Source organism: Nelumbo nucifera, chromosome 1 (genome assembly GCF_055504915.1).
Source record: "Nelumbo nucifera cultivar China Antique chromosome 1, China Antique-T2T, whole genome shotgun sequence".
Taxonomy (NCBI): domain Eukaryota; kingdom Viridiplantae; phylum Streptophyta; class Magnoliopsida; order Proteales; family Nelumbonaceae; genus Nelumbo; species Nelumbo nucifera.
Genome location: NC_142649.1, coordinates 212,000,949 through 212,026,150, shown reverse-complemented (window position 1 = coordinate 212,026,150; position 25,202 = coordinate 212,000,949). Strand labels below are relative to the sequence as shown.

Sequence of the window (25,202 nt, the reverse complement as noted above, 5' to 3'; positions counted from 1 at the left end):
ATCAATGAAACGATCCGATTAATCAACTCCCTTACTCCCTTTTGTTTTGGGTCCAATGGAATGATGGGATGAGAGGGGTTAAAAGCACTTAAATTAGTGTCTTTTTTCAACCATCCCAATCACTATGTGATCTTCACTCTCTAAGAGTGCCTTTGGTTAAGGTAATTCGAAGTTAGAATTCTGAGTTCCACCCTAAGATTGGGCCTAGATTTTGAGTTGTGAGTTCCATACCAATATTTCACCTTATAATGAAAATTCACTAAAATTTATACAATGCCATGGATGTGTTTTAATCAAAAGGTATCGTCCAAATGAAATGATAAAGCCAAAATATTAACTTACAAACTATTAAGCCCAGTTCCACAGGAATTGTTCTATTAAGTGACTATTTGAAAATTAAATATAGTTTTATTACGTGCAAACTTTTTTTTGATTGGATCACTCACAGCCGTTGGATATGATTAGGGATGTAAACGGGTCGAATTCAAATTGGTTCAAACAATATCCGAATTCAAATCTGATTTAAAAATTCGATATCCGAATTCGATTTGATATCTGATGGATATTGAAAATTAATATTCAAATATTCAATTTGATTCGAATTCGACTAATTAATTATTTTAGGTAATTAATAAATATATAAAATAAATATTTTATTTATATAAAGTATATAAAACATTTAAACATTTTATATATTATATATAAGAATTAAATAATCGGTCGAATTCGGATATTTATCGAATCGAATCAGGTCATATTCGAATTCGAATCCGATTAGATAGTTGGTATGAATAGAATATCCGAATTCAACCGATTAGATATTCGAATTGTTCGAATTCATTTCAATTATGTCAAATTTTGAATTCGATATTGGATTTTCAAATACCTTGACACCCCTAGATTTGATGCCATGTTTCATGTTGATGTTGTGGATCTAATCTAACAACAATTTCAGCCGTTAGATTTAATATTTTAGGTCAGTTATTATAAATCAATTGCCCAACTAATCTGGACCATTTGATAAGCATCATTATATAATATGGTATAATATTAGCATGCACCATCATACGGGAATAATGTATGCACATACACAAAAAATGGTGATGAAAATTGTCTTTCCAAACAACATTTACGCTTGAAAAGCGTTGCTTACTGCCTAGGTGGCGGAAACACTACCAAATATAAAGATGGTGTTTATTTGTAAAAAACGAGATAGCAGGGATGGGTATTTTTTTTGTTAGAAAATCGGTTTCAAAAAATGCCTAAGCTACCAAACATCACCTGAATTTTCAAGCCCAGGCCCACAAAACAAATATAAGCCCATCCAGTGCAAAAGATACTCATCGAAAATCACATTCTACGTCCTTGACACGTATGACTCTCTTTTTTTGTTTTTAAAATAAACCCCTTCACAGGATGAAAATTTCCCCCAGCACCCGCTGTCCCACCCCCTCGCAGAAGCACCACGTCACGGTCGTCGAATAAACGCATACACACATACATGACATGTCACTCTAGAAGAGTCAACAAAATAGCAATAATAATTACATATTTTATTATTTATTTCCTAGTTTTACAATGAGACAGTCTCTGAGTCTCCAATTCACTTGGCCTTACCATTTCTTTGGAACCCTCTGCTGCTCTATCCATCTCCCACCTTTATCCAAATTCCAGAGTCCAGACTACGAGAACCGCGTCTCATTCTGTACACGTGGCTACAGGTCGCAGAAGTTTAGACTAAATATAAAGTCGGCAGATTAGCGGTGTCATTCCAACATAACGGCAACGTTTCTCCCAGTTATTCTGTATTTTTCCCACGCAGGCACGAACCCCTCCCGTTCCTCGTCTCCCTCCATAAATTTTGTTCTCTCTCTTTCGATTTAGATTTGGAGTAGAAGTTTAAAAAAACGAACGAAAACTTATCAGATGTTAATTAAATGTATAAATATTTTGATTTTTCACATATTTTCTTAGGTTTTAATAGTATATGGTATGATATGAAATAAAAAATATATATCGACCTATCTTTCCCTCGACCCCAACCCAAGAGGCAGTTGGAGCTCGTCGAACAGATCCCCTATTTTCCTTTACCGCTAGAATTTCGCCTACGCAAACTTGTTTCTTCGTTCAACAGTTGCAGAGTTTCCTGCGGAATTCGTCGATTTTTCTCCTCCTCTATCAGTTGTCCAAACAATTGGTGTTTTCCGTCATTGGTCTTCGTGCATTGGCCGGGGAACGATATCGCGTTACCACTGTTGAAAGTGGCTGGCCTTCAATTCGATATCTGAATTTAGAGTCTCGCTGCAAAATTAGGGGTTTTCGGAGGTTTATGTTCGGATCCGGAAGAGAGAATCTGTCTTTCTTGTGACAGAGGGCGGTTTTCGAGGGGCAAACGAGGTAGAAAATGCCCAATTTCGTTGTGTGTTGAATCGATCTTTGAATTCGAGGAGTTGGCGTTGAAATTAGGGTTTTCTATCGGACTAAGGAGAGGAGTTTGTTTTGATATTCTAGGTAGGAAGGATGATCATCAAACGGAGCTTGAAATCGAGAATGCCTTATCTCAAGCGGTGCAAAGCTGAACAGCCTGGGTGCGAAGACGACGAGAGTTCCGGGAATAAGAAAAAACGGAAGACCAACGGGTATTATCCTCTCGATATTCTCGGCGAGGTAGCCGCCGGTAGAATTCCGTTAACTGGTTTTGGATTCCGAAGGAGGTTAGGCAATGATGGCGAGGAGTTCAGCAGTGTCGCGGCTTCCTGGTGCACCGAAGTATCTTATTGCCCCGGAGAGTTGGATTCGGAATCGAAGAGGCAGGATGCTCTGAAGGTGAAGAATCACATTGCAGATGTTTTTCGACCACCGCTTGTGAAAACTTCACGAGGACGCGTTCAGGTACTCCCTTCGCGTTTCAATGATTCGGTTCTTGATCCCTGGAAGAAAGAAAAGGCCAAACCAAGTGTCCGAGAATCCGGTTTCCACACTGAAATTGGAACCTCCAAGAAGGAAAAATTCAGCTGTAAAACAACAAAGTTTAGCAGTAGGCTTACCAAGAAACTATGCAAGGACGACAAGTTCAGCTATGATAGTCCTAAATGTTTTCCACTTCTCAAGGAGGAATGCGAAGAAGAAGAAGAAGAAGAAGAAGAAGAAGAAGAAGAAGAAGAAGAAGAAGAAGAAGAAGAAGAAGAAGAAGAAGAAGAAGAAGGGGGTAATTTGCTTTTCAAGAACCTTGACATTAGAAAGTATTCTAGTTCTCGCAGTTCTCTTACATCTCTTCACGAGCCCATAATTGAAGTTGAGAAATCTGGACCCCTGGTAGAATTTCAGAAGTCCCCTAGGAACTTTGAACTGACAGGCGTACCTAAATCGTCCAAGGAGAATACTGAAAAACGAAAGGGTTTCTACAGGCCCGAAGACTTTGTATTGGGTGATATTGTTTGGGCAAAATCAGGGAAGAGGTATCCGGCATGGCCGGCCATCGTCATTGATCCGATGTTGCAAGCTCCTGACACAGTTCTCAATTCCTGTGTTGCTGGAGCTATTTGTGTAATGTTTTTCGGATACTCCAGAAATGGGAAAGAAAGGGTAAACTCTCTCTCTCTCTCTCACACACACACACACGCTCTACCATGGTAAATTATTATTACTATTTTTTTTTTTGGTTTCAAAATGGACGTATTTTTAATACCCCAAGGTATGCTCATTTAATTATGATTGTAATTATCCCGTCACGAGCAGGACTATGCATGGGTGAAGCATGGGATGATTTTTCCATTTATAGACTATTTGGACAGGTTTGTAGCTACGTATTTTATCTTATCTGGAACTTAAATTGCAAGTAAGGAAGTGTTAAGAGGCCAAAATTTCGTTCCTTCAGATTTCAGGGACAGACGCAGTTGCACAAAAGCAAGCCTAGTGATTTTCGGATGGCTATAGAGGAGGCGTTTTTAGCAGAGCATGGTTTTATGGAACTGCCAGCAGAGGAGATGAATGCGGTGGTTGGGCAGCCAGCTTATAATCACTCTATTCCAAGAGGAGTCCAAGAGGCTACTGATTCAAACCAGGATCAGGAATGCTATTCTCAGAACCAGGCAACTTTTCTTACTGTCTAGTTTTTTCTATCCCTACATTATTTGAGTTTCCACAGGAATATCAAACCAGGTAGACAATTAATAGAATGTTAGGGTTTTTAATAAGTATTTTGTGTTGTCCTTTTTTGCATAATTCTATGTTTCTTCTTATTTTAGTTCACTTTTTTCCTTGAAATAATGAGATCCACTGAGGCTTCAAGATTCGTGCCTCATGCATCAGAAGACCCTAGCACCTTCCCTCATACCACTGTGTTTTAAGACAATGTAAACCTTTTTTTTACTGCCTGGCTATAGCTGATGTAACATGAAAAAGTTGAACCCGTGGCCTGCACTTCCTGAAAGCAAGAAGAAATAATATCAAATGGAGAAACAACTATATTGGACTTTAATCTACTTAATCTCCCATTTTTGTGATCTTTCTAGTGCATCGTTCAAGTATCAAATAGCATTTAGGATTTAAATGGGTTGGTCCACATGTGGTATACTATATGCATGCCAACTATTAACTGTGATACATGTTGCAGCATCAATCACAATAATCCTGAGAAACCTAAATGGAATCATAATCACCAAATTGATCAAAAGAAAGTTACAAATCACCAAAATACAAACCCAGAAGGTAAATTGTATCAAGTTAATAATTAATGACACCTCATAGCAATCATTTTTGAGCTTGTTTCATTGAATAAGTTACAATGGTTAAAGGGTTATATCTATTTCCTGGGACATGGTTGAAAGTTGAAACACTGAATGAGAATAAGGAGTAGCTAACTTTTCCAGTACTAGGTATCAATCTTGCAGAAAAATACTGGAGGAATGTGTGAGTTATTCTTCTGTCACTGCTATGGCAGTAATCTGAGCACTATGATGCGGGTCAGGTGAATGTTTTAAAAGGCGTGGGAGGCGTATACCTGGAGGCGCAGGCGAGGCACCCCCAAACGCCCTGAGGCATATGCCAGAGGCGCTGACACCTCTGAGGTGTACGCCTCATGCACACCTCATGTAAAAAGTCAGAAAAAGAAAAAAGAAAAAAAAAGAAAGGAAATGAAAGGAAAGGAAAAGAAAGGGAAGGGAAGATAAGGGAAAAGAAAGTGGGTCGGGGGCTAAGCCCCCGGACTCCTTGGCTCGCCTCTGCTTCGACAAGAACCCCCCCCCCTCAACTAGTGCTAAAGATTTTTATTAAAAGTAAAGAAAATGAGATTTTTCTTCCTCTTTTTCCTCCTCATCCCCCTCCCCTTAAGGAGGCTTACGCCTCTTACAGTCTTACGTTCTGAACTACGCGGCTACACCTCACGCCTCTAGGTAGTGGAACGTCTCGCGTCATGCCTCCACGTTTTAAAACATTAACATGTATGTAGCAACTAGCTGGAATACAAATTTAAAAATTTTGAGCTTTTAATATCTAGAATAAAGGTAAGGGAACAGAACTCCATGTTGAACCTTGTGCTCATTATTGTATCTGGAAAGCTTTTCGATGTCCTTAACTTTTTTCTTTATTAACTTGAGTTCTTGGAGTGATGTTAGATGCAAGAGGCTTTATAGGCTATTTTCTGCAAATTGAGATGTAGGGCTAGGCCTATTCTTCTTTGAATCAGTCTTCTGGTCCTTGTTATGTTTTTTTTTTTTTTTTGATAATTTTCTGGTCCTTGTTATGTTTCCACTATGGCTCTCCTGCTTCCCTGATACCATGAGAACTATTGGTTAATTATTCTAGCATCTCCTTTCACCTACTTCCAACCTTTATCTCTGAATTCTAGGTCTGCATAAATTTGGAAAGCTGCTTCTATGGAAGCTTACAAGTCCCAATAAGATGCATACATAAAATGGGGAACCTAGAAATTGCGTATTCTTATTGGATATCAATTAATTGTCTCTTCTGTTTAGGTGTTTAATGATTCATAAGATTATAACTGTTTGCCTTGCAGCTCTCTCACTGGATCTATTTTGTAATTCATGTACCATCCAATTATCATTGTACTTGCAAATCATGTAGAAATTTGTAGCATGGTTTACTAAAATTCTTTATTATTCCTGTAACCTGGTATTCCTTCAATTTGTTCATGAAATTTTTGTTGTTTGATTGTGTATGCTTATCCATTTGACTCTCTGTGCAGGATGCATTTGAGAAGAAGAAAGGCACACAGCCTTGTGATGGCTGTGGATTGAGCCTGACATTTAAAACTACAAAGAAAGTGAAGGGTTCAACTCCTAAAGGCCAATTTCTATGTAAACATTGTACTAAGGTCTGTATTTTTCATCCCTTATTATTGGGGTCTTGTGATTGAATTTTGCATCGCAACATTGATTTGCACATAAACTACAGTTTGCCTAACTTTTCATGGTTGGCCTTCACTGTTTTTTGCAGTTATTGAAATCAAAACAATATTGTGGCATATGCAAGAAGATCTGGCATCATTCTGATGGTGGAAGTTGGGTAAGGCAATCTAATATCTAAATGGAGTTTTTTTTTCTATATAATGTCAAGTTATTGATGAATGTTGTTGTTTACTGTAACAGGTTCGTTGTGATGGATGTAAAGTCTGGGTTCATGCAGAATGTGACAAAATTTCGAGCAATCTTTTCAAGGTTTGGACATAACTGATTATGAAGTGACCAAAATCTCTAATGTTTATGGGAGTGATTAGGGTACATCCCATTTTTGATAAAATGGCTGCATCCCTAATTAAAAGACAAAGAAGCCACACTATAGGTTGCCACAGAACTCAAAACATGAGGATGCTTTTGTCTTTTAATGCACATACTCTTTAAGTAATGATAGGGGTTTGCTCCCTTTACAAAAAATGGCATGTGCCCTTATCTCTCACCATGTTCACTATTGTGCTTTATTCTACTTGTCTTTCTATGCTGAAAGGTTGAGTCTTTGACTTAGTTATTGAATGCCAGGATCTGGAAGACACTGATTATTACTGCCCTGAGTGCAAAGCAAAGTTTAACTTTGAACTATCGGATTCAGAAAAATCTCAGCAAAGAAATAGGTAGAACTATGTAATCCTTTTCTTTAAATGTTCCCAACAACTTATTTGTCAGAAAGGGCTATGTGGCATTTACACTGCTAGTTGGAGCTTTCCTTCTATTTTTCTGTAGCTAAAAACAAAAAGCCATCCACTCTTGAAACAGATCTGACAAGATTACTGGGCAATTTGTGCTGCCGGACAAGATAACTGTTGTGTGCACTGGCATGGAAGGGGTATATTTTCCAAGTCTTCATTTGTAAGTATCATACCCCTTGCTAAGAATATCTGTTGTTATTTTGGTAGGAAATGAATTGATGAGAACTTTTATATTTTTTCTTCCCATTGGGCAGTATTGTGAGTCTATTTAGAACTTTGTTTAGATAAAAATTGGCAACTTTATTAGCAGGATAAGAATTGTATAAGCAACAAGCCTTCTTAGTAGAAAAAGAAGAAGAGGAACAAACCTGAAACTGGCCATACTACAAAAAATACAGAAAATCAGAACTATAGTAAGTGAGTTGGCTACCCACTTATGATCCCCAGCTTATTATCCATCATGCCCAACTTGTCACATCATTCCTTGTGCCACAAACTTGGAAGACCTTTTTTCAAGAAGTTGCTTCGAACTGACATATGGAGCACAAATTTCACTCTTCTCAACCATAGTTGTCAAGGTGATGCCTAGGCGACAAGGTGCACTTGGAAGCTTGCCTCACCTAATTGCCAAGCAGTTTTCTATAGTGTGTTAGACAAATCTTTTATATTCTTAATTTTTTGAGGTCGTAATTTTAAAATAGACATTTTTAAACTAAAATATTCATTTCGTGTGTTTATGTACTAATTTCTTTTTATTATTTTCTTATTTGTTAGGGTTTAATCAACATAAACATTGCTAAATGCTATATTGAACCCTGAAAGACTTCAAAACCTGAACCAATAAGTAAGGAAGAACTTAAAATGTTGTCTAATCAACTAATTTACTTCTTTTTCTTTACTAATTTTGTGTGTCTATACTATATACCAATTTTCTTCTTCCACCTTTTCTTTTCTTTTCTTTCTTCTTTTTTCTTCTCATGAATATGTTGATTTTCTATACTTTAACATGAAGTTTATACTTTTCTCATGACAATTATGGATAATTATTAAGGAAATATGATTATGGAACCTAGGGAACTATCCTAGGATACACATTTTTACTTGAAAAAATCCATCACCTAGGCGACTAGGTGACAAGGCGCCCCCCTGTCACCTAGCCTCACCTTGGCGCCTATGTTCTCAACCTTTTCCCTTATAAAATGCTTGTCAATTTCAATATGTTTTGTTCTATCATGGTGGATAGGGTTGGTAGCAATACTTATGGCTGCCTTGTTATCACAATATAGGGACATGGGGTTCACAACATTAAGCCCAAGTTCTCCTTGCAAGTTCTTTATCCAAAGTACTTTGACAACACCATGGGCCATGGCCCTAGACAGCCTTAGCACTTGATCTTGCCACAACACTTTGCTTCTTACTCCTTCATGTCACCAGGTTTCCCCGCAAATGTAAAATGTCCACTAGTGGATTTTCTATCATCCACAGCCCCTGCCTAGCCAGCATCTATATAAACCTCTATTTTCTGATGATTATGCTTCCTAAACAACAACCCAACTTGGATACTGTTACAAGTACCCAAGAACCCTTTCTACAACCTCTAGGTGAGGAACCTTAGACTGGCCAAGAACTCCCCCATTGCATAATTAATGTTAGGCAATGCCATAGAAAGATAGTAGCCTTTCTACTAACCTCTATAACTACTTCACATCCTTCAATGGTTCTCCATCACAATCTCCCAACTTATGATTAACATCAATGTGGGTATTAGCCAACTTTGCCCCTAGGAAATACTGAAGGGGTCCTAGATCTTTAACTTCTATACTGTATCTTTGCACTCTGATTACCTATGGTAATAATGTAATCTACATATTGCAACCTTTTCCTGACTCTTCTTAACAAAGATAGCCTTTCTAAGTAGAGGGATACCCAAGGGAAGTACATGGAATGTAATAGGGGTCCAACTTACCGTAGGTGGGGGACAAGTCATGCACCGACAACTGAAGACTCAAAGGAATGGAAAACAGAGATGACTGGGGAAACAAGAGATGATGAGGGGCCATAAGTCAAGCATCTTGGATGGCATACTGTTAATTACACAAGCAGGAGTAAGTACAACATCCATCCAAAACCTCTTAGGAACATTCATATGCAATATTATCCCACTGGCAACTTCAACAAGATATTTTTTTTTGTTCAGCAACACCGTTTTGTTGGGGTACGAACTTTGGTGGAGAGAGCCATGGGAAGTACTCATTGAATCATATTATCCAGTAGAAACCAACAGAAGAGGAGTTTTCGGAGTAAAAAATATGAGCTGGTGGCACCTTCTTGGCTATTTATACTTAAGTGATAATTAAAAGGTGAGAAAATACAAAATTGCCCTCGTGGTGCAAGCTATTATAAAAAACATAGAAAATCTAACAGGAACAATTAAGCTTTTGTGGTAGTAGAGACATTTTTTTTTATAGTAATTGAGTCATTCAATATAGATATTTGATATCTTTCTTGGGTACAGAAAATGAGTCATTTTCATCAAAATTTAGGAAATCATGTTAAACCAGTATCATTCCAATGCACCATGCAGTTTTGGCTTGCTTTTATTCTGACCTCTTTTACTTAATCTTCATTTATACTAGAGAATGACTCCCGTACTAAGTACAAGGCAACTACACATATTATTTTGTTTGAGATTTCACCATTTATGTGCTATATCTAATTTGAGATCCTTGTTTAATTTAAAAAATTAAATTAGGTTTGTAATTAATAACCCATTTTATTAAAAAGAATGGGACCCACACCATTGAAAATCTTTATAATGAGTTTTTTATTTGAATTAAGAATTTAAATTAGAAAGATTAATATGGGTCTCACATCTTTTGAAATGGGTACTTTTTTTACATAAATAACTACATGTTAGTAGTTACTATCTTTGTTTTTTGAGAGTGGGGTTAAGTACTCTCACTTTTCCTAAGAGTGCTTAGACACATTAGGAAGAAAGCTTCTATTTGAGAATGGAAGCATCCACTTCTTGTCTGAAATCGCTACTGTTGTTTCTTCAATTTTACTGGTGAAATTGCCATGCCTATAGTTGTCCTAGTTGTGCCCATGTAAACTTCAACTTTTGAAGCAGTCAACAAATTGTGTTCATAATTTCCTTTTTTTTTATATAACTTTGACACTTTGTTAAAGCCAAGAAAAGGCCTTCTTTGCCCACAAGGCTTGGCTGGTCAACTCGACCTGTTGGGTTGGAAATTCCAGCCTGAGTAGTCTGAGTTGATTCCTGAACTTTGGAGCATCACTTTTTTTTTGGGCTATATGCATAATACAGTGCTCATCTCTGTATTTTGATTTTAATGAATTTCACATACTATGTTTGTTTACTTTATTTTCCAGAGTTGTATGCAATTGTGGTTCATGTGGGAAAGAGAAGCGATCGCTTAGTGAATGGGAACGACATACAGGTTCAAAAAAGAAAAATTGGAAGACAAGTGTTAAAGTGAAAGGTTCAATGCTACCTCTGGAGCAATGGGTTTGTACTTGTGGATCTTGTTAATTTTCAGTATCTTACTTGCTTCTCTCTTACTTCTGTGTTTCTATCTGATTAAATGAACAATTGGAAGTCCGATGTTAAATTGAATGGTTTAGTGCTACCACTGGGGGCTTGGCCTGTGCTTGTATGCATTTTGCCATATTCAGCATCTTACAATATTAGGCCATATATTCATTTCAATATCTATGTACATGTATATGAAATCTTAATGCAATTATGCATTATTGCAGATGCTGCAAATGGCAGAGTATCATGAACGGGGACTTGTTTCTGCAAACCCTCTTAAGCGACCTTCTCCAAAGCTACGGAAGCAGAAACTGCTTGATTTCTTGCAAGGTAAATCTTCTGTTCCTAATTTTCTATTTCATCAAATATTTTTCTTGGATATACTTGCTGCAAAGATCCTTCACATGGTGTAAATCTTGCCACTGAGTAAACTGGTTATTATTATTATTTTGATAAGTAAAGAGAAAAATTTTATTAGGAAACTTAATCCACAAATATTGCAAAAGGCCCAAGGAACAATCAGAAGCAGCAAAATCAAATTACAACCGAGCCCAGAACAATTGATCCCTAGTAAGTAGTAACCCCTTGTTTAGTTAGAGTATCTGCTATTCCATTAGCCAATCTTTTCCATTGAATTCTTAATGTGATATTACTATTTAGCCCTCCAAACTTCTTTATTTTCCTCCCTACTTCTTCACTTCTCAAATGGTCCAAATCAGGGCTGCCCTTGTACATTTCTAGAGAACTCTCTGTCTGTACCCTTCTCTTAAGCCATCTAAATGTGGAAGGGTCAAATAGCAGCAATAGCAAATGGGCAGGAGATTATTGGGTGGGAATAACTCTACCCATTAGTTTGCAGAGAAAAACATCAGTTTGGAGACCAGCAAAGAAGAGAGTAATCTTCTCATAGACTACTTCCCTAGAAAATTATTGCTGAATTAAACCAGTTTTCTAATAATGGTATCTTCTCTATTTGATCCTAGTTTTTTTTTTACCTCCACTGTACTGGCACAGAAATGCCTTTATGTAATGTAACTTCTGCAACTGAATAGACTGTTTCACTGTGACAGAGAAGTATGAACCTGTTTATGCTAAGTGGACGACAGAACGGTGTGCTATTTGTAGATGGGTTGAAGATTGGGATTACAATAAAATTATTATCTGCAATAGGTAGCTTCTTTATTTGTTTTTAGGAAATTATTCCACATAATGAGTTTTTCCACGTAGTACATGAAATTAATTCATTTAATACATGATTTGTTCCAGATGTCAAATTGCAGTCCATCAAGAATGTTATGGAGCAAGAAATGTCCGTGACTTCACTTCGTGGGTCTGCAGAGCATGTGAAACACCTGATGTCAAACGGGAATGTTGCCTTTGTCCTGTAAAAGGTATGTTTTCTAACTTTATGGAAGCCTTTTGGCTTGATTACCAAGTCACTTGGTGTTTCTAGGTTTAAGGAGATCTTTACGGTTTAATGTGCAACTAACTAGCCTGGTATGCTTTGAAATTCTTCAGTATTGAGGTTATTGATAAGTTTGATGGTTTTCCTACCATGAAGTCCTGTGTTAAACAACTTTCATTACAATGTTTGTATCACCTAAGTTGAATAAATAACAACTTTAGCAAGCTAAGAAAATGCCAGTGCATTTATCTGCTGTCAACTTGTCTTTTTTTTTGTATATTGATTTTGATCTACTCTGATTATATTTAAACTGTTTTTTCTTTAGGGGGTGCTCTAAAGCCATCTGATGTGGATACATTGTGGGTTCATGTTACATGTGCTTGGTTTCAGCCTGAAGTTTCTTTTTCAAGTGATGAAACAATGGAGCCTGCTGTTGGAATTTTAAGAATTCCATCTAATTCTTTTGTGAAGGTAAAACTGTTTTTATTTTGTCCATTTTTTTTGGATCAGTACAGCATAAATTCATTCATTAATGAGATAAAAAGTAGTGTACAGCATAAGAGATACAGAAGTATAATTCAGTCAATGAGGGATAAACCCTCTTATCTCTCCCCCAACTATTCCCCTCACTTACAAAGGTGCCCAGAATATAGTTCCTCTCCCTACCCCTTGTTTGGCTAGTTTTATCCAAAAAATGTCATGAACATTTTATGGCAAATATATCTGAATAGCAGAGTTTATTAATAAATGAACATGCTTTTTTTGACAAGCATCAAAAGGTATTCATGAATATGTATAATTAGAACGGTGTACAAAGGGGGCAGCAGATCCCCAATACTGCACTGTATACCACAATCTACACCCAAAATCAGTGTTTTAAAAGCGCAAGGCGCAAGGCGAGGCACGCACCTTTTTAAGAAAGGCGCAAAATTACAAAAAAAAGCTAACAAATAAAAAGTCAGAAAATTCAAAAAAATGCCAAAAAATTTTAAAAAATGCAAAATATTCAAAAAATATTAAACATAATGTTAATAAAATATATAAACTTAAGTTTTAAAATAAATGATTTAAAAAACCTATTATCAAAATTAAAATACATAAACATAACATGTAAAGTGTATTCAAATGAAAATTTAAAAATAAAAGCAAACATATAAAGCATTTTCAAGCATGTAAAACCCACAATCTCTTTTTTCCTTAATTGCATTGCTTCAAGTAGTTAATGTGATGCAAAACATATTGCATTCTTGATTCTATGAGTCACCTTTGTACCACGTCCCTTGAGGCAAGCCCGAACAGGTCTATGTTAGGGTTTGAAATTCTTATTTCTCACATAAAAAATAATGATTTTATAACCTTTATTGCCTTTAAAGAAATTTTTATTGCAATGAATGAATGAACAACATTAGAAAATAGGGGGTTCTCCTCGAGGGGCGTGGTTGGGGGCTCTACCCCCGTCCCAGCCATTAGACTCAAAAAAAGCAAAAAGCGCAAAATTTTAAAAAGGTGCACACCTGGGCTGAGGCGCAAGGCGCATCAGGTGCACGCCTAGCGCCTTTTGAAAGGGGTGCACCTAGGACTTGGGCGAGGCGCATACCCCAAAATGCGCCTTGCCTGTGCACCCCCTTTTAAATCACTGCCCAAAATATCTTGCCAATGTCATACAAAGTCCCTCTCTCTGATCAGCAACAGCAATTAGAATTTTATTGATATAGTTTTGGAAAAAGGACTCCAAAACTCCAAATTGTTTGGAATGGAGGGAACCAATAAAAACACCCAATGGTTGACATACAAAAGATGGTCGCCAAGAATTTACATCTTAACATATTAGAACCTGGGCATGGTGCCCCTCTTATCTGCCCTGTTGACTCCATTCCCATTCCTAGCTTTAGAGTCTGCCGTCCCACTTGTCAGATCATGAGACCCATCTGAATAAGCAGTTTAAATTTGATTTAAATGCCTAGTCCATAAGAAAAATTCTAGTATCCACATGAGACATACATGGATAGACCTTTTTTCATGTTCTCCAAGTACTCCAAGATACCACATAAGGAATCATACCATATTCCAAAATGGAGCTGTTACAATCTGTTGAAACTGTCAGTCAAGATTTGCTGCCTCATCCCCAGAAAACTCCCTTGAGGCATCCCGATTCCATCAGTGATGGTGTGATAACCCTTAATTTTGACGGTTGTGCCTTAGGCAATCCGGGCTTTGCAGGTATTGGTGGTACAGTAAGGGACGAAAGGGGCAATATCTGCTGGACTTTTAGTGGTCCACTCGGTTGGGCCGACTCCACAAAGGCTGAAGTGATGGCTGCTCTCACCGGAATCAGGATAATAAAGAATCTGGGAATTCAGAATTTGATCATTGCTGGTGATTCAGCAAATACGATAAAATGGTTAAGAGGCAAAAAAGGGGGCCCTTGGAGACTGCATCACTGACTGAAGCTTGGGATTCTGTGGATGGTTTGAATGTTAACATAGTTTGGATTCCTAGGGAACACAATCATACTGCAGATGGCCTAGCTAAATTCGGTGTGTATTTGGAGCATCTGTATAGGACAAGCTTCCTCCTTTGTAACTTGTAGGGGTTCCCCCCTGCTTTGTATATCTCTTGTTCCCCCCTTTTTTTCTTAATAAATTCTGGTTAAATTTTCTCAAAAAAAAAAAAAAGATTTGCCTAGATCAGTCAGTAAGTGCTAGAAAGAGGGAAGAAGACGAATTACAAAAGTAGGAGAACCCCAGGCAAAAAAGAATCTGATATTGAGTTGTTTTGCAGAGATGATGCTTCTATTTATAATTCAAATACCCTCATGGTTCAGGGGATTGACTGTATAATGCTGGCATGGAAGCAAGGAAAGAATCCATGGGGAAAGAAATCACGTCTCCCGATTCCTCATCCAATGACAATTTCACATTTTGCATGTTTTGAGTCTTTTCAATTTTTTTTTTCTAGTTTGTTGGTGTCTTGGGAATACGGTTTTTAAGTCTTTAGAAAACTACTTTTAGAAAAAACCGAAATGACTATTATGCCAACTTTTTTATGTACCATGTACATAACTCCCGCAATTACTATATACAGTAAAATTGTGATATCCTATTTATAGTAATTTCTGGAGAGGAGTAAAATTATGATTTCCTTTTTCCACCATGTTTACCCTTGGTAAGACTTTCTCCTTCTTGTCATACATCGATTTGGTATCATAGCAAAGTTTGGAGAGGAGTTCGGAAGATATCCAACGCTCATTGGAAGAATTTCAAACTCAAATTAATTAGATTATCTCTAAAGCACGGACCTAGCACTAAAACCAAATTGATGTAGGATGGAGTCCTACTGGGGTGCTGATTGGAAGAAGGGGGAGAATCAAGGATCTGAAATATGAAAGAAACAATCTATAGGGAAACCCAAACAAGGACTCTTGCTCTTAAACAACTCTAATAACACCGCCATACTAATCCCCTATTAAAATTACCTTATAATATAGACACCCAGAAATCACTAAAAATAACAAACCATGACTTCACTGTAAATATAATTATGAGAATTGCTATCAAATAGTAAATTCAAATGCTACCATAAATGAAATGAAATGAATCTGTTATTGATAGAAAAATGTTACCATAAAAAATAATTTTGATTTTTACTAAGGAAAATTTCTATAAGACTTTAAAACCCTATTCCTAAGACAACAACAAACTAGAAAATCAATTTGAAAAGACTTGAAACTACTAATTCAAAATACCCAAAAAATGTGAAATTGCCATTGGATGAGGAATTGGGAGATTTCTGATTTCTTTCTCCATGGATTCTTTCCTTGTTTCCATTCTTGCATCACTGTAAGAAACCTTTCAAGGAAGCCATGCCACATGAAGTAAGATGTTCTGCAGAAATGCATTTAATAGAAACAACTCTTGAAGTAAAAAGTAGAAAGACTCAATTGAAAACTTTTATTTGGGATTTTGTAAATAAGGGCTAGACACTTGCTAATCTTCCTGTTTAATTAAGGCCCATGGAGAACTGGTCTTCAGATCAGTGAGCTTTCTTGAGAAGAGAACTCATTGGTAGTTCTTCTCAGTTGAGTTGAAACTCTGTAAAGCCTTGGGAAAATAGCACTAAATCTTGCTTAATTTCTTTGAATGGTCCTTCTGAAAGTGTATCCTCAATCTGTTCCGAACTTTGAAGTCTGTCAATGGTGCATTACTCCTAATTGCCTTATATAAGGTTTTGACTACTTTGGGAGTGTGTCCATGACTCCATGAGAAACCTCTGTGTAGTTCACGGTCACAACCCCTTCCAAGTCATCATGTCCTCACAAGGGAAACCTCCTAAATCACTTCCTAAGGAGAGCTTTGTTCAAGAAGCCCCCCGAACCTCTTAAAGATGTGTATATACCACCCTTTTCCACTTGACAAAATGAAACCTCTTTTTTTACCTGCTCCTACTCCAAAAGAAGTTCCTTCGATTGTTTCAAGGCTCTTAGCAACTGGGGTGGCATCTTTGGAGAAAGGAAAAAGCAAACATGAAGGTTGGCAAGGGAACTCTGATGGGTGTGCTCTTCCTGCCAGAAGAAGAAAATTGCCTCTTCCATCTTTTTAATAAATGGATGAGAAATATGAAAGTGTCATAAGCATAATGGAGGTGGGATATGGCAGCTACCTCCTCCACCTTAAAACCTGAAATTGGACCTATTTCCTCAGCCTTACATATAATTTGGTTCAAGGATTTATTCATCATAATGAAGGAAAATGGAAAAGAGGCCTCTGGCCTCTTCACTTGGGACCTCCTACAATATGGAAGAGGTCCAATAAAATTCATTGATAAGCACAGTAAAGGAGAGCCGGAGACAATCAAGATACATGCCCAGTGCAGTTCTTCTATGTAGCACTAAAGCCCTTCCACTCCATGACAAACATGAGATAACCACAGTCCATGTGATCGTAGGTCTTTTCAGGGTGCTATTTATACATAAGACCTATTTCCCCATGTGGCCGTGCTGGATGTGAGAATTCAAACACCACTCAACAATTAATATACATAAATTTGCAATCCCTTGTGGGGTTATCTTAGCTATGCTAGGTTAGTCCCCCCTCCCCAATACCCTCTCTGAACAATAAGAAGAATGTCTCTCCTTCACAATAGCAACTTGATCAACCAGACAACTGCCAGATTAGCCACAATCTTATAAAGACTGCTAATTAAACTAATGGGTGTGGAGTAAGTTTTTTGTCAAGCCAAAGAGAACTCTATAGTTTAATTGTCTTTAAAATAGGGCAACGACAAACTGCAGCTCACCAATCTCAGTTTATGCACTTTTTTTGTCATTTCCTAGTCTCTTTTATTGGTTCAGTTGATAATGTTGAAATGTTTGGTTTTGTTTGTTAATATTTATAAAGTATAGACATATTTTAATATTTTTTGAATTTGATCTAAGTGGTGTTTTGTTTGTAACTTTGGTAATGGATGTAGGTTTGTGTGATCTGTAAGCAAATGCATGGTTCTTGCACACAGTGTTGCAAGTGCTCCACTTATTATCACGCAATGTGTGCATCAAGGGCAGGTTACCGCATGGAGGTAAGTTGCATTGAGATTTATGGATTAGCTAAGGACATTTTGTGATCTGATTCATTTTTTTTCCTCTATATTTTCTGAAGTCTTTAAGTTGAAAGTGATTGAAACCTATCAAAAAAAAGTTAAAAAGCAACTGAACATGAAAAGCTTGAAATTTAGAAGCTCTGATTTTTATGAGGTGAAGAAAAACAAATTGGTGCAATTTTCTTCCATTTGGCTTCTGCTGCTTCTATTTTAATTTATGATTTTCTCATACTCAAATTATTGATTGATTGAGGACTATTTTTTTCTGCCACCATGTCTTCTTGGGTTAGAAATGATCTTTTTTTTTCTTTACTGGTATTTGTATGCGAAGTATATCTCACCTACATTTCTGATGTTGATTATTTTGCATTTACATAACAGTTAGCTGCCTGTTTTCCATATCATGTCAATGGTTGAGGGAGTATGCAATTTGACAAATAATATAAACAATGCAACAATTTCCAGGGATGCTGTTTATTATTACCCTTGCTTGCATAATGGAAGTGCTAGGTGCTGGATCTGCATCTTGTAAAAGCAGAAGAATAATGTGGTGCCTGTTTGCATGGCCAACCTTCCTTGGGAGTTGGGATTGGGGATTTTGTTAATAGTTATTAGGTCTTATGAGTTTTTCTTGAGTCCAGAACTTCTCTAACATGTAATGAGAAGAAGCCACGGTTTATCAGTAGGTAAGTATATGGTAAAAATCCTTTTAAGAAAAACAAGAGATGGGGAATAAAAAAGAAATAGGGAAAAATGATTATACTGGTGGCCTCATGTTGCTATGCAAGATTTTCTCTTCCAGTGAAGAATTGGCCAAGGCATACAGGCTTGGGCTGTATTTCATCTCTGCTAGCCATCCTTGAAAATGTTTTCTTGGACCCTAGTAAGGAAGACACCAGATTTTGGACCCCTTCATCCTTTGGCTCCTTTTCTTGTGCTTCGTTTTTTGAGACTTTAATTCAGCCTCCTGTTCCTCTTGGGTTGTCCTTCCCTGTTAAAGAGATTTGGAGCAAACCCATTCCTCCTTGGGTTGGTAGTTTTTGTTGGGAAACTTTCCTGGAAAGAATTAACACAAATGACTTACTTCAGAGAAAGAGACCCAATATCTGTTTACTTCCCAATAGGTGTAATCTTTGCAAAGCTGATGGGGAAACGGGTTACCGCCTTATGGTTACTTGTCTGGTTACTAAAATGTTTGGGAGTGGGCTTTCTCCCTTTTTGGATGTACTTGGAATCTCCCCGTGAGTGTGCAAAGCTTGTTCTCTCCTTTGTTCTTTAGATGGCCTAAGAAAAGAGGGAAGGTTATGTGGAGAAGCATTAGGGTGGCAGTGTGCTGGTCCGTATGGGAAGAGAGAAACTCACAAATCTTTTTAGACAAGGAAAGAACCACGGAAAACTTACTAGAACTGATATACTTAAGGGTAGCTCACCGGCTGAAATCTATGGAGCTATTCTCAGAATTTTCCATGCCCGACTTATTGAGAGAGTGGAAAGAAATAGCTATCTCTGCCCAATGTAAGAGGACTTCTAGGCCCTCTTGGTCCCCCCTCCCCTCTGGATTCATAAAACTGAATTTTGATGGTAGTAGCTTAAGGAATCTAGGGCCTTCTGGGATTGGGGGTGTATTCAAGAATGAGGTTGGGATTATTACTGCTATATTCTCAGGCCCAATTGGAGAGGGTGACTCTCTTAGGGCTGAGATTCTAGCAGTTCTGGAAGGAATCCAAAGAGCAAGAGAATTAAACATTAGATGCTTGGTCCTTGAAGGGGACTCGGAGGTGGTGATTAGGTGGCTGAAGGGAGACAGCAGTGGTTTGTGGAGCTACAGCAATGAAAAGAAAAAATCTAAATGGCTGAGTAGGGATATTGAGGTGAAGTACAGCTGGGTGAAGAGAAGTGCTAACTCAATGGCTGATGGGTTAGCTAAGCAAGGGGCACTTAAGGAATCTCTGTTTTGGGATAATTTTTAGCTTCTTTCTTTGTTCTTTTGTTGTTGGGGAGTTAAGATAGTTTACCTCCCCCTTTTTGTAATTAAAATTCCACAAATCTTATTCATTAATAAAGTTTATTGTTATTGATTAAAAAAAAAAAAAGAATTGGCCAAGGCATGTTGTTTATCAATTTTCATTCTTTGAACAGGAGAGAAACATTAGCTTTGGGTATTGTTCATATTTCTCACAAGACCTTTTTATCTTGATAGCCCAACTAGTAACACTATGCCACCCTAAAATATGCAAATTAAAGTGCTAAAAATTGTGTCTTGAAGGTGGACAAACTCACCCTTGAAAGGTGGACATTTTTTAAATTAAAATCTTTAGCAGATTTTTTGGATGCTTCAATGGCATCTGCATCCAGGCCCTTGTGCTGGATTCATGGTTTCTGGCATGTTCTGTACTAAATCATGCTATGGTCTGCTGTTGGAAACTGGAGATCCACCTATAGGCTGGTGGTGGGTTTGGAAAGTAGCAGTCCTACCCAAAATCAAGTTCTTTATTTGGTCTAGAACCTTAAGTAGAACCCTCACCAGAGAGAACCTCCTGCATGGAGGATTGACATTGGACAATATTTGCTGGTTTTCTGGGGTGCCGGGGGAATCCATCAACTACATATCTATCTATTGTGGTTCTGCATCACAGGCATGGGGCCACTTCTCTTTCAAAGACAATATATAATGCTGGGGCACCTGAGTTTGCTTAATTTTGCCTTGGAGGGTTGAGGGTGCCAAATGTAACGTCCTTTGGAATTTAATGCCATTTGCTCTCTGCTGGGCCATCTGGAAAGAGATCAATAGTCGGTTCCTTGAATCAAAATCTTCCCTAATTGGGGCCATTATCAACAGAAGTGGTACACGGTCAGTTGGGTGAGACCGTGAGAGTGGCTCAACAATTTCAGGAGGTTATAATTGAGCAATTCCACTCCAACTAGGAATCCATTTTTGATGTTCAGCTGTTTTGTTTTTGTTTTTTCGTAGTTTTGGTTTTTTTGCCTTTGCTGGCCTGAGTATTTATTTCAATATTTCTCTGGAAATGATCCAGGTGGCGTTTTATTTTTCATGAATTTTTTAAAGAATGGCTTATCATATTTGCAGACTTTTATCACATGGTTTCCTGGGTCACAATGATACTGAATCAATTGAAAATATGCTTGTCTTACTCTGTGTGTACATTTTGGATTATTCTGTGATATCTGCTAACATAATTTCATTTACAGTTGCATTGTTTGGAGAAAAATGGGAGACAGATTACGAAAATGGTCTCTTATTGTGCTTTCCACAGGTAAGACAAATATGCTTTTTGATGGCTTCTGCCTGGCTTCCTTGTTTGTCTTGATGAAACTTTCATCACCTCTAAGCTTGACATGATTTGATTCATCGATACTTCTTCCCTTTTTGTTATTTTTGGGATGGTAGATGGTTCATTTATTAGCTGGTTAATTAGTAATCTTTCATTTTGATAGACATTAGTGTGCCATGATCCTAGCAATATTGCTCTGTTTTTGCTGTATTAGCCAGAGTCATTTTAATATGCACTGCAACACCTCTAATGGAATGCTAATTGCTGAGGTTTATGTGTTTCATAAACCTTGTTTTGCCTTCTAAGAAGCCTAAGATGTCCATTACATGTTGATTCAGGTTTGATGCCTTAATGACTTTATGTGGCAGGGCTCCAAACCCAGATACTGTTTTAGTTATACAGACACCTATAGGGATTTTCTCTGCCAAAAGCTTGCTTAGAAATAAGAAGCAGACTGGTTCAAGGCTAATTTCGTCTAAAAGATCAGATCTTCAGGAAGATTCAACCTCAGAAGCTGATCAGTTTGAGCCATCTTCTGCTGCAAGGTGTCGGATATATAAAAGATCAAAAAATAAGGTAAACTGCATATGGAGTATCTTTTACATGTTTAAGGATGACTTTTATTTGTCTGAAAGTTACTTATTTAGCTCATTAGCTTACTGCTTAGAAAGGATATTTAAAGGACCTGCATGTTGGGCTGTGTGGTCTACCTATGTGTAGTGGTTCGTATGGCCTCAATGCAAAGGGGGTGGATCAATCTATCTATTGATTCTAATATGCATTTTTTGGGATGTCCAGAAAAGAATGAAAAGTCCAGATTGGACAGTTTGCTTATTGAATGTGTTGATTTTTGGCTCAAGAACCAGCATTTTCGATATTGTGGTAAATTTGGCCCTATTTTCACTTTTATTTTCATTTTTTTTTTATTTTTACTAGAGGACAGGAGAAGAAGCAATAGCCCACCGAGTAATGGGGCCCTGCCATCATCCTTTAGATGCAATTGAGTGCTTGAACACATTTAAGGTAATTTTATATCTTATCATGTTATGTGGACTTATTTTCCTTTTCCTCTCTTAACTGGACAAAGTTCAAATGCTCATTTTTTTTTCTTTAAACAGGAAGACAAGGATGTTAAATCTTTTTCTTCATTCAGGGAGCGCCTTTACCACTTACAGGTAAACTAAGATTCCTCTACCTTCAGTCCAAATTGTTATTTGTTTACTTAATTAACATTTTCTGTACTCATGTTGGTGTTGTTTGTTCATTTCTGCAGAGAACTGAAAATGAGAGGGTTTGCTTTGGTAGATCTGGCATACATGGATGGGGCCTCTTTGCACGTCGAAACATTCAAGAAGGAGAAATGGTATCCCTTTGAAGTTTTAGCTATAATGTGGTCTCTGAAATTCCTATGTCTTGTTTTTCATTTTATTTGATAAACTGTTTCCAGGTTCTCGAGTATCGTGGTGAGCAGGTAAGACGCAGTGTTGCAGATTTGAGGGAAGCAAGCTATCGACTGGAGGGAAAGGATTGCTATGTAAGTCACTTCTCATTATTATTTTCTCTTGATTAGTGTTGATTGTTCAAATGTTGGCTGCTGACATTGTCTGAGAGAGCAAAACTGCCACAACATACATTAAAAGCCTTGGCTTATATTTTTTCAAAATTCAAGATTGGATTAGGTTGCTCAGCCAATTTTGATTTGGCCGTCCTTTGCAGTAAGGCTTGTGATGACTTAGAATACTCTGGGGAATTTAAAGTGGTTTACTTTAGAAATAACAAAGAAAACTCTTTTCCTAGAGCAGACTGTATTTTTGCAGTATACTTTTAGAAATATGGAGAATAAAGATCATTTAAAGTAAAAGCTGTTAACATGTGATTTAGCCCTGCTTTTATTTTTCATCCTTTCCACCTCTGGAAGAAAAAGGAATGACAAAAGTAATTAAATAATTTAAAGGTAAAGCAGAATGTAGTATTAGACTTGCATTTCCGGTCACAATTGCTGAATTTGCCTATAATAGAGAGGATTCTAGCTCGTGGCATTTTTTCATATTGTTTTATCGTCAAGCGCCAAGGTTCCTAGATCTTGGCAGCATTGTGGAAAACAGACCATCTATTGGTTCATTTGACATGTGTACATCACTGATCTTCAGCATATATTTTTTAGAGAGAGAGAGAGAGAGAGAGAGCTGATATCATGAATGCATAAACCTCTAATATATTTTCCACTGATCATGTTCATCTATTATTATTTCATTCTCTTAGAAGACCAGAAATGTCCATGTTACCCAGACACAGTGAGGACATGCCTGGACATGGTGTATGTTTTGCCATAGATGTTTTAGGTGGGGTTGTGGAACCATAAATTAGTGTCACATTGTGTGTTCCTATCCTTCTTATGTGTTCCAATTCCATTTCCAATTCCATTTGTATGAACATGCTAGAGGTATATCATGATTACCATTTCTTGCATTGGATTCTTTTCCCTTCACTTTTACTATAATATCAACCACTTCTGTATTAAAGATTATTTCCCCCCATTTTTATTTTTGGTAATTAATTTCATAGAGATCTTGGTAGCCAACCCCATATAGTTGGGGTAAGGCATGGATGTTAAGGATAATGTTTCATAGAGATCTTGGATCTTGCTTTTATCCTGACATCACAAACTGTTCTTCCTCCAGCTATTTAAGATCAGCGAAGAAGTGGTGGTTGATGCAACTGATAAGGGGAATATAGCACGCTTGATTAACCACTCTGTAAGTTATTCTTGTTAAGGTAGAAATTCAGAGTCAAAGGATAATGCATTTTCGCCCTATATAATGTGTATTACTTTTTCCATGTTTTATACTTTTATTTCACTATTAAGAATGTGCTTTCTTGATGTTTTACACATTTGATAGTTTATGCTGCAAAAACCTGTACATGTCCAAACAGCTGACAGGTCATTTCTATAATCACATTTTGTGTCGAATAAACCCATTTGAGGTTTACTAAAGGCAGTGTTTATGAGTGTTCATTGCATGTTTGCAGAGCTTTGTAATTGAGTTTGCTGTTGATACATCATCATATGGCTAACTACTTTCTGTCATTGCAGTGTATGCCCAACTGCTATGCAAGAATCATGAGTGTAGGTGATGATGAGAGCCGGATTGTACTTATTGCGAAGACCAACGTTTCCGCTGGAGATGAGCTAACGTATTACCTCTTTCCACAGCCTTTTTCATGTGTGTGTGTGTGTGGGTGGCGGGGTGCATGTATGTGTCAATGAGCTTTTCTTCAATCATCTGGTTAGGAACTTATCAACATACGTTTCACTGTATCTTCAAAATTTGCCAAATCACCCCATTTTACATTTTTATGCATTGGCAGGTATGATTATTTGTTTGATCCTGATGAATGTAAGGTCCCATGCCTCTGCAAAGCACCAAACTGCAGGAAGTTCATGAACTAGGCTACACATGATTGCCATTTTTTCTCCACTCGGAGCACCGACTGGTCTCTCCTTGTGTGATCTCACAGTTTTATACGCTGAGTTTGTATCTTATCCGATTATTTGATGATTTTTCAAGCTTAATAAAAGCTCAATATTCCTTGTTGGTTTCGGGGCTCCCATTTATGTAAATTGTCTCAACATCTTTATCCTCTAATTTTATTTTATCTTTCTCATCACAAGTCAGATATCCTAAAGAGGAAAGTCTGCGGATACATTTACATGTACATGTGTTTCAAAGAAATATAGTGCCATTCTTGTAATTCATATTTTGGAGTAATCTGTGTCGCAATTTCCTGTTCCACAAAAATGCTTTAGTATTACTATTACGGTATTACCCCCCTCCAAAAGAAAAATAAATAACAAAAGGTGGTGTGGCTATGTATTTATTTTGCAGGAGAATAAGAAGTAAAATGGCTTATAGATATTTGGTGATGCACTTGCAGTTGCAGGGCTCGGTAGTCTGGAACTGCCATTTGATTTGCATTTAAAGTCTAAACCCTCCATAATGTGGGGTTTTCTCAGGAGTCTCTCACATAATCCTTTTCATAGCTTCTGTAGTGACAAATTGGCATTCCTTATTTTAAGGATTTACCTCTTTTTGCAGTTAAAATTCAATGTTCATAGAGGCAGTGATTGGTACTGTTGGTGAAACAGTGGACGATTTGTGTATGTCCACGCCACGTCTTCATCGATATTCG

The 25,202-nt window shown here is 37.3% G+C and overlaps 1 protein-coding gene across 2 annotated transcripts; it reads left to right on the top strand.

The window, feature by feature from the left end:
- The first annotated feature begins 1,773 nt into the window (after positions 1-1,773).
- On the top strand, positions 1,774-24,768 carry LOC104604802 (histone-lysine N-methyltransferase ATX4-like). Of its 2 annotated transcripts, XM_010269347.3 has the most exons (24): positions 2,262-2,397; positions 2,512-3,585; positions 3,739-3,794; positions 3,878-4,091; positions 6,206-6,334; positions 6,457-6,525; positions 6,609-6,677; positions 6,996-7,087; positions 7,230-7,322; positions 10,556-10,691; positions 10,943-11,048; positions 11,789-11,888; positions 11,985-12,109; positions 12,449-12,594; positions 17,593-17,697; positions 20,929-20,993; positions 21,380-21,587; positions 21,948-22,034; positions 22,130-22,186; positions 22,285-22,374; positions 22,459-22,545; positions 23,693-23,767; positions 24,106-24,206; positions 24,381-24,768. In XM_010269347.3, exons 2-24 carry the CDS (start codon positions 2,521-2,523, stop codon positions 24,460-24,462), a joined length of 3,357 nt encoding a protein of 1,118 aa, XP_010267649.1. In that variant the 5' UTR covers positions 2,262-2,397; positions 2,512-2,520; the 3' UTR covers positions 24,463-24,768. The 2 variants fall into 2 exon arrangements, with proteins under 2 accessions (XP_010267648.1, XP_010267649.1); XM_010269346.3 differs by having other exon boundaries at positions 1,774-3,585.
- Positions 24,769-25,202: the final 434 nt, after the last annotated feature.